This window comes from Opisthocomus hoazin, unplaced genomic scaffold (assembly GCF_030867145.1).
Source record: "Opisthocomus hoazin isolate bOpiHoa1 unplaced genomic scaffold, bOpiHoa1.hap1 HAP1_SCAFFOLD_128, whole genome shotgun sequence".
In the NCBI taxonomy this organism is placed as follows: domain Eukaryota; kingdom Metazoa; phylum Chordata; class Aves; order Opisthocomiformes; family Opisthocomidae; genus Opisthocomus; species Opisthocomus hoazin.
This window is the reverse complement of record NW_027448968.1, coordinates 203,636-217,625: the sequence shown is the minus strand read 5'-3', so window position 1 is coordinate 217,625 and position 13,990 is coordinate 203,636. Positions and strand designations below refer to the sequence as shown.

Genomic DNA, 13,990 nt, shown 5'->3' with positions numbered 1-13,990 from the left:
TGGTTCTCCAGCTAGACCGAAAATGGCAGGAGAACAGCTGATCACATCTGCTTTCCTAACATCTACACCAGGGAAAATGAAAGAATATGGCTGAACTGATATTTTACAGCCAGACTGTTTTGCCACAATGAAGATCGTGTGTTGGGTTGCTCTCCAGCACCAGCACAGCAATGTGTTTTCAGCGAAGTGTTCTTAATTTCCTGCAAATATGGATATCCAGCAGATAGGACACAGCTAACTGCATCAACCCACTGGTGGAAATATGAGAATAGAATAGATGGAATGGAATGGAATGGAATGGAATGGAATGGAATGGAATACAATACAATACAATACAATACAATACAATACAATACAATACAATAATATTTTTCAATTGGAAGGGACCTACAATGATCATCTTGTCCAAGTGCCTGAGAACTTCAGGGCTGATCAAAAGAAGTTAAAGCATGTTATTAAGGGCGTTGTCCACATTCCTTTTAAACACTGACATGGGTGATGTGTTGACCACCTCTGAATGAAGCCTGTTACAGTGTTTGATTACTGAGGGTCTAACAGAAGGGGAGGGGAGGGGAGGGGAGGGAAGGGGAGAGGAGAGGAGAGGAGAGGAGAGGAGAGGAGAGGAGAGGAGAGGAGAGGAGAGGAGAGGAGAGGAGAGGAGAGGAGAGGAGAGGAGAGGAGAGGAGAGGAGAGGAGAGGAGAGGAGAGGAGAGGAGAGGAGAGGAGAGGAGAGGAGAGGAGAGGAGAGGAGAGGAGAGGAGAGGAGAGGAGAGGAGAGGAGAGGAGAGGAGAGGAGAGGAGAGGAGAGGAGACAAGCATGGTTATAGAGTGGAGGGTGCAAGACAGGAGGGAAGATTGGACTGAAAGCCAGAAAGGAGAGAGGGAGAAAGAAGAGATGACGGCAGGAAAAGGGAGGACTTGAGAGATATGTAAGGCAGAAAAAGGACTATAGATGAGAGAAAGGAAAAGAATGGAGAAGGGAGAGGGGAAGAAATGAGAGAAGAGGGAAAATGAGAGATAAACATATGCATGGAGGAGACAAGAAGAGGAGAGGAGAGGAGAGGAGAGGAGAGGAGAGGAGAGGAGAGGAGAGGAGAGGAGAGGAGAGGAGAGGAGAGGAGAGGAGAGGAGAGGAGAGGAGAGGAGAGGAGAGGAGAGGAGAGGAGAGGAGAGGAGAGGAGAGGAGAGGAGAGGAGAGGAGAGGAGAGGAGAGAGAGGTAAAGCAAGGGATGAGAGACTCACTGCGGAATGTCACGAGGTGGTAGGTGATCATGGCACCACAATCCAGGGGTTGCCGAGGGCTCTGTGCAGGCCCGTCAAGAAGAGCAGCGTGCCGCCTGATGGCTCTGTCCTGCCTTTTCCATCTGTCTGACCCGAGCTGGATGGTCAGAGGGGCAGTCAGAGGAAGTGCTGAGCAATGAAGCAGAAGCCACTAACCACAGCTGGGAGACTGGGGGAAGCTACACCCTGGATGTTGCATGTCTTGGGGTTGTCATCGTGTTTTCAGAGATCTTTTCCTCCCCATCTGCTCTAGATCACCTTTAGGCTGTCTCTTTACCCATCAATGATAGTCCACCTCATCCTTCCCTGGAGTCGGGGGACAGAAGGTGGCTGCTACCTACTCTGTCTTACCTTAGGTGTCTTCCTCATAAAGAGTGACAAAGAGGATCAGCTGTAGCAAAGTCCTTCATCCTTGTTCCCATTTCCCAGACTACAGGATCCAACATTTCCCTTCTGTTTTTCCCTCGTTCCCATCGTGCCTGTGACCAGCCCAAGTTTGCCAAGCCTAGAGATGTCTGTAGTCTAGTCACCTGCAGCATAAGGGGGAAGGCACATCCGCCCTCAGATAGAACAACAATGGTTTCCACAGCTTCCTCTTGCATTGCACAAGAACTGGGCTGGCACCAGGAGTTGCACAGGGGGCATTTTTGGATCATTTGGAAGCTGCAAAGGACTCCAGGACACATCTTGACTGACATCAACTTCCAGTTTTAAAGTTGGTTCGGATTTTAAAGTCAAAGGAGAACAGAAATGATCCTTCTCTTCTTCCTTCTTGCCTCCTCCACTGAGACAGAGGAGAGGCTGCAGGTGAGATGCCTTTCAGCAAAGATGCGATCCAGGTAATCCCGAGATCAAATACCACTTTAACTAATCAGGGCCATAGGACAAGCACTTGTGTCATCTTCATTATGGAGTTTCTTGGTAAATCACCTGGCTTGCAACAAGCTTGCTGTCGACAGGTGAAAAGGCTCATAGGAGGCCCTCCAGATGATGTAGACTTTTGCAGTCAATGCAGTCTGAGCTCCCATCTTGCATTCAGAGGATCCGGGGTAGGGATGATGAGGTATTGCCAACCTGAGCTGCCACCATCCCACATGCACGGCATGGTTTTGGGGAGGATGCTCTGCATTGCTCAATATTCTGGGGACTCGGGTGTGGTCCAGGCATTCCCAGGAATGAAGGAATTCCCAGTCTGAGGGCAATTTAGGAGCAGAGGTACTCCTCCCTGAATTGGACCTGTTCTGCTCACTGGTGTCACGTTGCCTTTCCCCCTTCACTTTATATCCTCTGATCTGATCCACCTTTGCCCTCATGGCTTACCTCTCCTCCTCTGACAGATCTAGGCTGCCAGCAGCATCAACAAGATGGGTACATCAGCAGCTGCTGCACATACGGGGGCCAATGGGATGGATGGAGACGAGGGCTGTTAGTTAGAGACACAAGGGAAGATATGCAACCGCAAACCATCAGCCCTGTCAGCTTCTCTATCAGCAGCAGTTGTGGCTCTTTCAGCTAAAAATAACCATGCTTAAGGGGTGCTGAGCCCTACAGAAGTCAAAGGGCAGGCACCTTGCTGATGGGGTTGTGGAGTCTCCTCTGGAGAGGTTCAAAACCCACCTGGATGTGGTTCTGTGCAGCTTGCTGCAGGTGACCCTGCTTTGGCAGGGGGTTGGTCTAGATGATCCCCAGAGTTCCCTGTCAACCCCCGCCATTCTGCGATTCTGTGCGATTCTGTCAGTAGTGACAGGTCTGGTCTCATGTCTTTATGATGAACCCTCTCTTTTTCGAGGGCACTGATTTTTTCCCTGCTGCCTGCAGCTCAACAGGAGGGCTCTGAACCTTGTCACGGATGACTGTGCTGCTCTCCACCTCCCACAGTGGGATAGTTCCCTCTGTCCCACCTCTTTCCTCTTGGATTCGATCCACCACATGCCCCTGCATTTCTCCCACCCTCAGGTGCTCAGCTCCTGTGCTGGGACGGGCATCAAGATTTTTTAACAATGATTGTAAATGGAGCTTTCTACTACTTTCCAGCATTGCTGGCAGAAAAGAGTGGCCAAGAACAGCTCAGACTGGGTCTGCAAGCTCACACCGAACGGAAAATGACTGAGCGATCATATCTAGTGCAGAAACCTTATCTCTGTGACAATTACACTGCTGTTTCTCTTTCCTGTTGAAGGGGCAGAACCACTGGTAAAGACAGAAGACTCGATGTTTTCAGATGTTTCTTCTTTTTTAAAAAAAATTAATTTTTACTTTCATTAGCTTCTGGGCAATGCTATTAAAATAAGAATGTGCTCATGTGATGAGATCCCTGACAGACACCTACCTACTGTTTTTGCTGGCTAACAACATAACTGCCTTTCCGCTTCAAACTCCTGTAAGCCCAGTGGCTCATGAAATGATGAGAGTCCTGGAGATGTGGATACACTTCATTAAAATCCATTAAAACCGAAGTTCATTAAAATTCCTTTTCTCGCTTTTCTATTTTCACCTTTCCAGAGCCACTGAAACAATCAAGCCTCTCTTGTGCCAATCCAGAACTTCTTCCCAAAGAATAAAGTATGCAACTGGTCTGCTAGTTTAGAATCATAGAATCATAGAATCATTAAGATTGGATAGGACTTCTGAAATCGTCAAGTCCAAGCATCAACTCAACGCCACTATGCCTGCTAAACCACGTCCTGAAGTGCCACATCTACATGTTTTTTTGAACACCTCCACGGATGGTGACTCCACCACTGCCCTGGGCAGCCTGTTCTAATGTCTGACCACTCTTTCAGCAAAGACATTTTTCCTAATATCCAATCTGAACCTCCCCTGACACAACTTGAGGCCACTGACTCTCGTCCTGCCGCTAGTTACTTGGGAGAAGAGACCAACACCTGCCCCACTACAACCTCCTTTCAGGTAGCTGTAGAGAGCAATAAGGTCCCCCCTCTGCCTCCTCTTCTCCAGACTAAACAGCCCCAGCTCCCTCAGCTGCTGCTCATCAGACTTTTCTCCAGACGACTCACCAGCCTTGTTGCCCTTCTGTGGACACGCCCCAGCAACTCAATGTCCTTCTTGTAGTGAGGGGTCCAAAACTGAACACAGTACTAGAGGTGTGGCCTCACCAGTGCCCAGTACAGGGGCACGATCACCTCCCTACTCCTACTGGCCACCCTATTCCTGATACAAACCAGGATGCCATTGGCCTTCTTGGCCACCTGGGCACTGTCATTTGTGTAATATTTATAGGTCGCTCTCATACAAGGACTCCAGCTGGAACTGGGAAAATCTTACTCATTGCGGTGGACTCTGGGAACCAGTGTTAATGAGAAATACGATTGTCATCCCGGTCTGGACGCGTCCAAGGAGAACTGCGAACAGCTCGGCTGTGTCTGGATCGTAAGCAAAAATCTGTGAAAATCAAATTGGGAAAAAGAAAGTTAAGAACAGTAGCTTTATTTTTTTATTTTTTTTTACAACAAAAGAAACCGTCTGATTTGTCTGTCCCTCTGACGACTTAGAAAAGTAGGCAGTTTGTTGAACTTAGTGTCATTTTCAACACCTTCTGGTCTTCTGAAGGAAGTGAAAAATAGAGGAAGACACGGGCATTTTTGAGAAGATGGTAAAAAATAATACTAGAGTTGTAAAATGTAGAATAAACTTGAGGTCACCATCTTCATGCAGCTCTGCCTCTGCAGCTGGGATGTGCAAGGTCTTTTTTTTAGGGGGTGTGTGAGTGTCTTTTTGCTTTACGTTATGCTTATACTCATTGAAAAATAAATGAATTTAAGCAAATAATAGTAAATAAATAAATGAATGCATTGAAATAAACCTGATTCCCCTAGAATCAGGAATAAGAAGAAATTCTTGAACCTCAAGGAAAGTTTCACCCTTCTGTGAACTTCACTGGTTGTGTCCCCGGTTATCAGGTATACCCAAATCGTAATGCCTGATACTGAAGCTTTTTACTGGATAATTTTTATTTCTGAATATCACGTGGCTGTAAATATACTCCAGCATATATTCCCTCATGGGAACGCTCTTTTGAGTCCTCCTGCAAATGCCGTTAGTCCGTCATTCCCAAAAAATCTTCATTTTAAAACTTGGATGTGTCTTCTCAGGATGAAGTCCTGGTAGGCACAGCTGAAGGAACAACAGGTTGAAAAGGCTGATAAACTTACTTAGATTTGTCATGTGATTAGAAATATTTTTATAATTTAAGATATTTGAAAACGGCTCCACATGTGGAAGCACGTTCCGGTCAGGTTATGAACTTGGTATATTTTCAAGCTTTTCTTAAGTCAAAAGGGGCTTTGAATTTGGTGACAGAAGGTGAAATGAAGGAATTAAGACGCGGTGAGCAGGCGTAATTTCATTTTTACAAATACTCAGGAGAAATCGTAATTATGTGGCGGTGGGAAGATAACGTGTTAACCAAAAATAACTTCAGAATAATTTGCGCGTTTATTCAGTTCTAGAAGAAAAGGAAAGTGAATTTAAACTTGCTATGAGGAGATGATTGATAGACAAACCACACTTCTGAGTTGGCATTGTAAATTGTAAAAGCTGATGGAGAGTTCTCATCTGACATCCCTAATAAATTTTGGGTTCCTCCTCTCGAAAGTGTCCAAAACAGCCAGAGACCATAGAGACCATAGAGACTTCAAGCTCTTTTTTTTGGGGAAAAAAAGACAATGATCAACTAATTCCCTCATCGTGTTTCCACCCGCAGGAAGATACCTCCGATTCAGATGTTCCGTACTGCTACTATAGCAGCCCTGCCCACCCTTATTCTGTTGGTGACGTAGAATACACGTCATCGGGTGTGGTGGCCAATCTCACCTTCAGCACCAGCAACCTCCAAGCCTATGAGAAATCAAAGTCTCCCATCAGCACCCTTCGCCTGGAGGTGAAGTATCACAGCGACCATATGCTGCAATTTAAGGTAACGTGGAATTTCTCTGAGTTTGTATTGCTCCAGGGATAGAAAGAGTGTTATTTCCGTAAGTCATATTTCTAGTCAATTTTGTGTTACATGAATAACGCTCTGTCATCCAGATAAGTTTCTCCTTTTAACCAAATAGCTTTTATTGCTCTTAGTCTTGAATCAACTCATGCCAGCTTCTACGATACAGAAAATCCGAAGAAAAATCTCTTAAAACTGGCTAAAAACTTCAAAAAAGATGTTAAATTAATTTACCATACATAAAAATACCCTTGAATCAATATATTTAAATAATGAAATGAGTCATTCCCGGCTCCAAATAAAGCCTTAGAGTTTGTTATTTCCCAGCCCAAATATTTGGAAGGAATTTGAGAAAGAATACAGATTGAAAGAAAATGCTTATCTCAGCAAATTTCTCTACTATTTTAAGTAATTTGGGTTTCTGACCACTATTAGTAAGAAAAAACTGAAGAATTCTCTGTGTGCGACTTGGAGTCTTCCACTCCGTACATTAATTGCTATTTGTTGACAGGAATACAAGGAAGTGTTTTCACTATTTTTATCCCGAATTCTTGAAAATATAACTTGCTGTTTATGCATATTCCACATATGTTGAAATGAATTCATTTCCCATGCACAGATTTATGATTACGCAAACAAACGATATGAGGTGCCAGTATCACTAAATCTCCCCGAGTCCCCCGAGAGCACAGCCGAGAATCGACTTTATGACGTAATGGTTCAGAACAAACCATTTGGCGTCCAGGTTCGACGCAGACACACAGGGACAGTGATGTAAGACATGTTCATTTAATTTAATTTCGTTTCATTTCGTTTCATTTAATTTCATTTTAAAATTTCATTTTGCCAATTTTTAATATTTCATTTTTAAATTTAATTTTGCAAATTTTTATTTTTAAATTCATGTTGTTTATTAATTTTTCTTTTATTTATAAATGAAATTAAATTAAACACCATTATTTTTCTTTTCATTTTTCTCTTAACTGTTTCTTGCCCTCCCCTTTTGTTCTGCTCCTTTCTCCTTTTCCTTTATTTGTTTTATTGTCCAGTCTGTTCTAAATGCCACGACACAAATTTTTGCATCTGTCCCGTAGAATGACTCCATCTGTCAAATACCAAACTCTTCTCCAGCAGCGGTCGCTTGAACTTTGTGTAATTATGCAGATATTAACCCAGAGGAAGGGTGAAGGAGGCGACCTGAGCAAGACCCTGTTTTTTCCCCAAATTGGCTGAGGTGTTTCCCTGTCATCTCGTACTTTGATACGGGCTACAAGTCCTGCGCATCATCTTCAAATACAAAGCCAGATCTTTCCAAACACAGGCTGTTGTGCTCCCAAGCAAATAGATGCACAAAACCCCTTCATAATACTATGGAAAATATTAGAAAGCGTAGAAATTGTTGTGCCTCCCATATATTTGCTTGGGTTTTTTTGTCTTGCTGTTTTTGATTTTTTTTTTCCATTCTTTGATAAAAATTGAATTGCAAGTTGAGTTCCTGTTTGCCATAATTCAGCCTTTACGGCGATCATTGGAAGAACACTATCAGGTTGTGACTCAGTTTCTTACAGAAAAAAGCTGATTCAAAAGTGATGTTTCAACATAATCTGCACAACCCTCCCCCATTAAACTCTGAAAAAAAATCCTAGTATTTTTTAAGTTTTCTTGTTAACCATGACAGATTTATTTCAAGATTTGTGAGTAATGAGATTTTTTAGAGAGAAACAGTTCATAGAAACATAGAATCATTAAGGTTGGAAAAAAACTCGAAGATCATCAAGTCCAACGGTCAACCCAACACCACCATGCCTGCTAAACCATGTCCTGAAGTGCCACATCTACACGTTTTTTGAACACCTCCAGAGATGGTGACTCAACCACTTCTCTGGGCAATCAAGTTGGCCTTGATGAGGTGACCACCAGCTACGCCCGGCACCGATACTGCAGTCATCTTGCTCTATTTTCCTCTCTTTCAGCTGGGATTCTCAGCTACCAACTTTCACCTTCAGCGACATGTTCATTCAGATTTCCACCCGCTTGGCATCCCAGTATTTGTACGGATTTGGTGAAACTGAACACGCGACGTTTCGACACGACATGAACTGGCACAGCTGGGGCATGTTCACCAGGGACCAGCCTCCTGGAGTAAGTGGGGAAAATAAAAAAAAAGAATCCCCGTTTTGCTTTCTTTTCTGGAATTTCTGCTTTTTGCTTTGTGTCAACTGGTGTTGCTTGGTGATGGAGACAGCCAATCCTGCACCTGGGCTGGGGCAACTTCTGGTGTCAACACAGGTTGGGGGATGAAGGGATGGAGAGCGGCCCTGCCGAGAAGGACTTGGGGGTACTGGTGGATGAAAAGCTGGACATGAACCACTGCCCAGAAGGCCAGCCCTATCCTGGGCAGCATCAAAACAAGCGTGGCCAGCAGGGCGAGGGAGGGGATTCTGCTACTGTGCTCTGGTGCAACCCCACCGGGAGTCCTGCATCCAGCTCTGAAGCCCTCAGCACAGGAAAGACATGGACCTGTTGGATTGGGGCCAGAGGAGGGCCACAGAGATGATCTGAGGGCTAGAACCCCTCTGCCGTGAGGAAAGGCTGAGAGAGCTGGGGTTGTTCAGCCTGGAGAAGAGAAGGCTGCGGGGAGACCTTCTTGTGGCCTTCCAGTACTTGAAGGGGGTCTATAGGAAAGATGGGGACAGGTTTTTCAGTAGGGGCTGTTGTGACGGGACAAGGGTTAGTGGTTTTAATCTAAGGGAGGGTAGATGTAGACTGGATATAAGGAAGAACTTTTTCACAATGAGGGTGCTGAAACACTGGCGCAGGTTGCCCAGAGAGGTGGTGGAAGCCCCATCCCTGGAAACATTCAAGGCCAGGTTGGAGGGAGCTCTGAGGAACCTGGTCTAGTGGAAGATGTCCTTGCCCATTGCAGGGAGGTTGGGCTAGATGACCTCCAAAGGTCCTTTCCAACCCCAACCATTCTATGATTCTATGGTTCTACGATCTCTCCTCCTGGGTCAGACCTTGGCATAGTCCTACAGCTTTGGGATTGAATGACAACTGATAGAGTCAAATGAAAGAAATTTCATGTTTCAGCATACCCGTGAGTTGGATTTTGCATAACTTGAGTACTGGCGATTAGCAAGGGATTAATCATGGGGTAGTGGTACCTTATTATAGCTATTATTTGGAAATTTGAAACTTTTTGAGTAAAGGAAACGTAAGAGAAAGTCACCAGCTTGTCTTGATGATAAAGCCTACCTGGAAATACCTGAGAAGAAGTTTCTTCCTAGGGAAGTGATTTCACATTAGCAATTTTTGAAGCTAGAAATGCATTTTCTTCCCTCCCTGCCTTGAGCAATTGGAAAGAAATTGAGCTCAAAATCTATAGCTCAAAGTGATTGCTCCTGGTCAACACTACCTATTGGGTGTTCAACAGGCAACATTCTTTGTTGCCTGCTCCACAGCTCTATATCTAATCTGTTATTAACCTTGTTATTTATTACAGTCATTTATTAACCCTGTTACTTAGAATGGATAATTTATTGGTAGATGCAAACAACTGAGCGCTTACGATGTCTTTCCAATAGAAAATACTTTTATTACTTTTGTAGTACAAGTTGAATTCGTATGGTTTCCATCCATTCTATATGGGTCTTGAAGAAGATGGCAACGCCCATGGAGTTCTCCTGCTCAACAGCAATGCAATGGGTAAAAGAAAAAAACCCAAACCCACTTTATTTTCTCAACATGTTTTGCTTCAACGTTTGATTTGTGCCTCACTCAGACCTTTGTGGCCTCCTTGTGCTGCCTCCGTTTTTCAGATGTCACCTTGCAGCCCACGCCTGCTCTGACGTATCGCACCACTGGGGGAATTCTGGACTTCTACATGGTTTTGGGTCCAACGCCAGAGCTCGTCGTGCAAGAATACACCGCGGTACGATTCTCCCATTGCAAATTCAAAGCATTTGGGTTTTGTTGTTGTTGTTGTTTGTTTGTTTTGTTTTGTTCGGTTTCCATCTGTTTGCAATAAGCATTCTTCTGCTTTCGTTTTTAGCTGATTGGACGACCAGTCATGCCGCCCTACTGGGCACTGGGATTCCAGTTATGCCACTACGGGTATGAAAATGACACTGAAATCGCCGACTTGGTGGAAGACATGAAAAGAGCCAACATACCCTATGTATGTCGAAAGCCACTGAAGCTTGAATTTCTGGCTTCGAGTTATTGTGTAATTCAAAACAATGCAAGAAATGCTACGATTAATGCCACAGTTCATTTTTTTGATGCATTTTACAGGGAAACACAAGGGAAACAAGACAAAGCAACTTTATTTTCATTATACATTGTTCCTTGCTGAGAAAGCTGTTTTTTGGCATGTTGTTGGGAAAGCTGCTGAAGCTTTAGACCCAACAAAATTGCACCTAAATTAAACATGGCTTTAATTTTATAGAGCATCTCCCCTACGAGGAGAGGTTGAGGGAACTGGGCTTGTTCAGCCTGAAGAAGAGAAGGCTGCGAGGGGACCTTATAAATGCCTACAAATATCTGAACGGTGGGTGTCAGGAGGATGGGGCCAAGCTCTTTTCAGTGGTGCCCAGTGACAGGACAAGGGGCAATGGGCACAAATTGAGGCGCAGGAAGTTCCGTCTGAACATGAGGAAGAACTTCTTCCCTCTGAGGGTGACGGAGCACTGGAACAGGCTGCCCAGGGATGTTGTGGAGTCTCCTTCTCTGGAGATATTCAAGACCCGCCTGGACAAGGTCCTGTGCAGCCTGCTGTAGGTGACCCTGCTTCGGCAGGGGGGTTGGACTAGATGACCCACAGAGGTCCCTTCTAACCCCTACTATTCTGTGATTCTGTGATTCTGTAATTAGGATCAAATTCGATATGGAGCAACGGATTCGCTTGTTTCTGGACAGTAACCTGTATGCAGGCAGTGTGCATGCTGACGTATATTTACACTTACACACAAATCCAGGGGTGTTATTTTGCTTGCGGGTATGAATTTCTATTTTCTTCACGATAAATACAGTGGTGAAAGCTGGATTTCAGACCGGGTAGGTTGTGGCAGGGTGTTGATCTGATAATGTGAGTTTTCAGCTGCAGCAGATTCCAATTTGTTGTTTAAAAAGAAAAGTCAGTAGTTTGCCTAATTTTGCAAATGGATGATGAACTTGCTAGTGGGTGATGTGGATGATGCCATTCCAGAAATGACAAAAAAAAGCCCTTTATTTTAAAGTTTTTTTTTGTGTGTGAACTGTAGGATGTCCAGTACGTGGATATTGATTATATGGAACGGCAACTGGACTTCACCCTTAACCCACGATTTGCTGGATTGCCAGCTCTAATTAATAAAGCACACGAAGAAGGAATGAGGTTTATCCTAATCCTGGTGAGTGTTGAATTCTGGTTTGAAGTTAGAGTATGTCATTGCGGAATACAGAATGCATTTACTAGCGTTTCTATATTTGGTTTTTGAGCATAAAAGTAAAATTGCATCACCTTTAATTTTAGGATCCAGCCATATCTGGTAATGAAACCGATTACCCCGCCTTCACAAGAGGTTTGGAGCAGGACGTCTTCATAAAATGGCCCAATACCGATGACATCATATACGCAAAGGTGCGGTTCTTTGAAAGCTGACTATTTTATGCAAATAAGCATCACACCAGGTTAGATGTCAAGGAAGAGGCTTCTAATATTTTGTACATTCCCAAATTTAGATGACACATTGAATGCTGCCGATGGAAGTGTCTTCAATTTGCGTCACCATTGGAATATGTAGCAGAGGCGAATCTTTATTGCTGTTGATACTATTTTTTTTTTTAATATCCAGTTTAGTTTGATTATTTTAACATTTTCCTCCTACCAGGTCTGGCCAGATTTTCCCAATGTAGAAGTTGATGATTCGCTGGATTGGGACACCCAAGTGGAGGTAAACATTTGGTATTTTTTGGACATAAATAGAGAGTGAGCAGCAGATTCGTTGAAGTTCATAGTAATGAACTGGTGGATAAAATTAAATCTATGAAGTCGGATGCAGAAAGTGGCCAGTTTTTCTGCTAGAACATTAAAACCCCCTAAACTCACATCAGAGTGAGCTGCAGAAACTGTCCAACCTTTCTGCCAAAACATTTAAAAACTGCAGCAAAGCTATGAATTATTTAAGAAACAATTAAATTTTTGTTTTAAATTTAAACTGAATTCCAGCATTTTAGTAGTGGGATGGTTTCAGTCCTGTGTCTACACTTCATTTATCTTTTTATCTGCTACTTTTACAGCTCTACCGAGCATATGTAGCTTTCCCAGATTTCTTCCGCAATTCGACAGCTGAATGGTGGACCAGAGAAATCACTGAAGTCTACAATAACCCACACAACGCATCGAGAAGCTTGAAGTTTGACGGCCTATGGATCGTAAGTGTAAAAAAAATTCTATTTCTGAGATTTTTCTGCGCCTTTTTACTTGAAGATTGGTTCTCAACCCCTGAAGCCTCAACAATATTCTTATGTCTCCAAGCAAGGAAGCATACAGATGTTTAATGCTAAATATCGTGAATGTTCTACCGAAGTTTAAAAATCCTTCTTGTTCACAGCATCCTTATTTGTTTTATTTTTTTGGCCAGCTGAAAGATTTTAATTTCTCAAAACTTCATTATTTACTTCTGACCTGCCTAACGCTCTTTTGCAGTGTTGTTGTTTTTCTATAAGTTTCTAAAGTCCCGTTTTTTTTCTCAAATGAGACGATTATTTTTACCAGTATTACTTCTGTGAGGCAAAATGAGGTAAATGACAGGTTGAGCTTTCTTTGTAAATTAATTTGACTTGCAATAGCCGTGGAATCTATTAAATATTAACATATTGCTATAGAAAGCCCCCAAACCTCTAGAAACCCAGAAAAATATTTCCTATTTTCCCATAACCCAGCTCTGGTGTACTGCTGCAACCAGAGGACCACAGGCACTGAGGACAAGAACCATCATTACAAAATTCAGACATCTTAGCAATTTATGTATCTGTATTTTCTGTATTGATTTCAATTTTATGCAGAGGAAAACCGCCCTTTTCAGGAAATCTGCCTGATAAATAAGAAGTTCTTAAAACTGAAGCCTCTGCCTTGAGTTCATCTCTATGAATTTGATGCTTTACTCCCCAGGAAATGAGATATTCAGAATCTGTCTGGGAAGAGAATTTCTCATCAGAAAAATTAATCTGTCGAACTGCTGTTTTACACTGAATAAAAAAAAATGCAGTAGTCAGTCCTGAAAATCAGAGTTTTTCTGTGCATTTCGTTTCCTTGGTCAGCCTGCTGACAAAGAGAGGCACAACGTAAAATATCTGAAAGGAACTAATTGCCCAAATTTAAGAGAAACTTGTTTGTCTAGCATTTTGGTTTGTGTTTTCAGGACATGAACGAACCCGCGAGCTTTGTCAACGGGGCCACTGGTGGCTGCAGAAATGAAGAACTAAATTTTCCGCCGTATTTACCCAGTAAGTCTGATCGCTGCTGTAAACAATTTAAATATTTTGGGTCACTCTGGTTTATACAGAACTTCTTACACTCTGGATGTGGCACAAATGAGATAAATTAGGTAGCCAAATACATAAAGGAACCCGTAACTGTGTCCAGTTCTGGGCTCCCCAGTTCAAGAAAGATGAGGAGCCACTGGAGAGAGTCCAGTGAAGGGCTACGAGGATGAGGAGGGGACTGGAGCATCTCTCCTACGAGGAAAGGCTGAGGGAGGTGGGCTTGTT

At 43.4% G+C, this 13,990-nt stretch overlaps 1 protein-coding gene across 1 annotated transcript; it reads left to right on the top strand.

Moving 5' to 3' along the window:
- Window positions 1-2,592: 2,592 nt before the first annotated feature.
- Window positions 2,593-13,683, top strand: LOC142359954 (maltase-glucoamylase-like; the record flags this gene model as incomplete). Its single annotated transcript, XM_075412281.1, has 14 exons — window positions 2,593-2,706; window positions 3,100-3,237; window positions 4,522-4,671; window positions 6,005-6,217; window positions 6,858-7,012; window positions 8,212-8,380; window positions 9,847-9,943; window positions 10,057-10,169; window positions 10,290-10,415; window positions 11,500-11,628; window positions 11,751-11,858; window positions 12,109-12,171; window positions 12,518-12,652; window positions 13,642-13,683. Coding segments are annotated over exons 1-14 (1,752 nt in total), but the record flags the coding sequence as incomplete, so codon positions are not given.
- Between the last annotated feature and the right edge of the window lie 307 nt (window positions 13,684-13,990).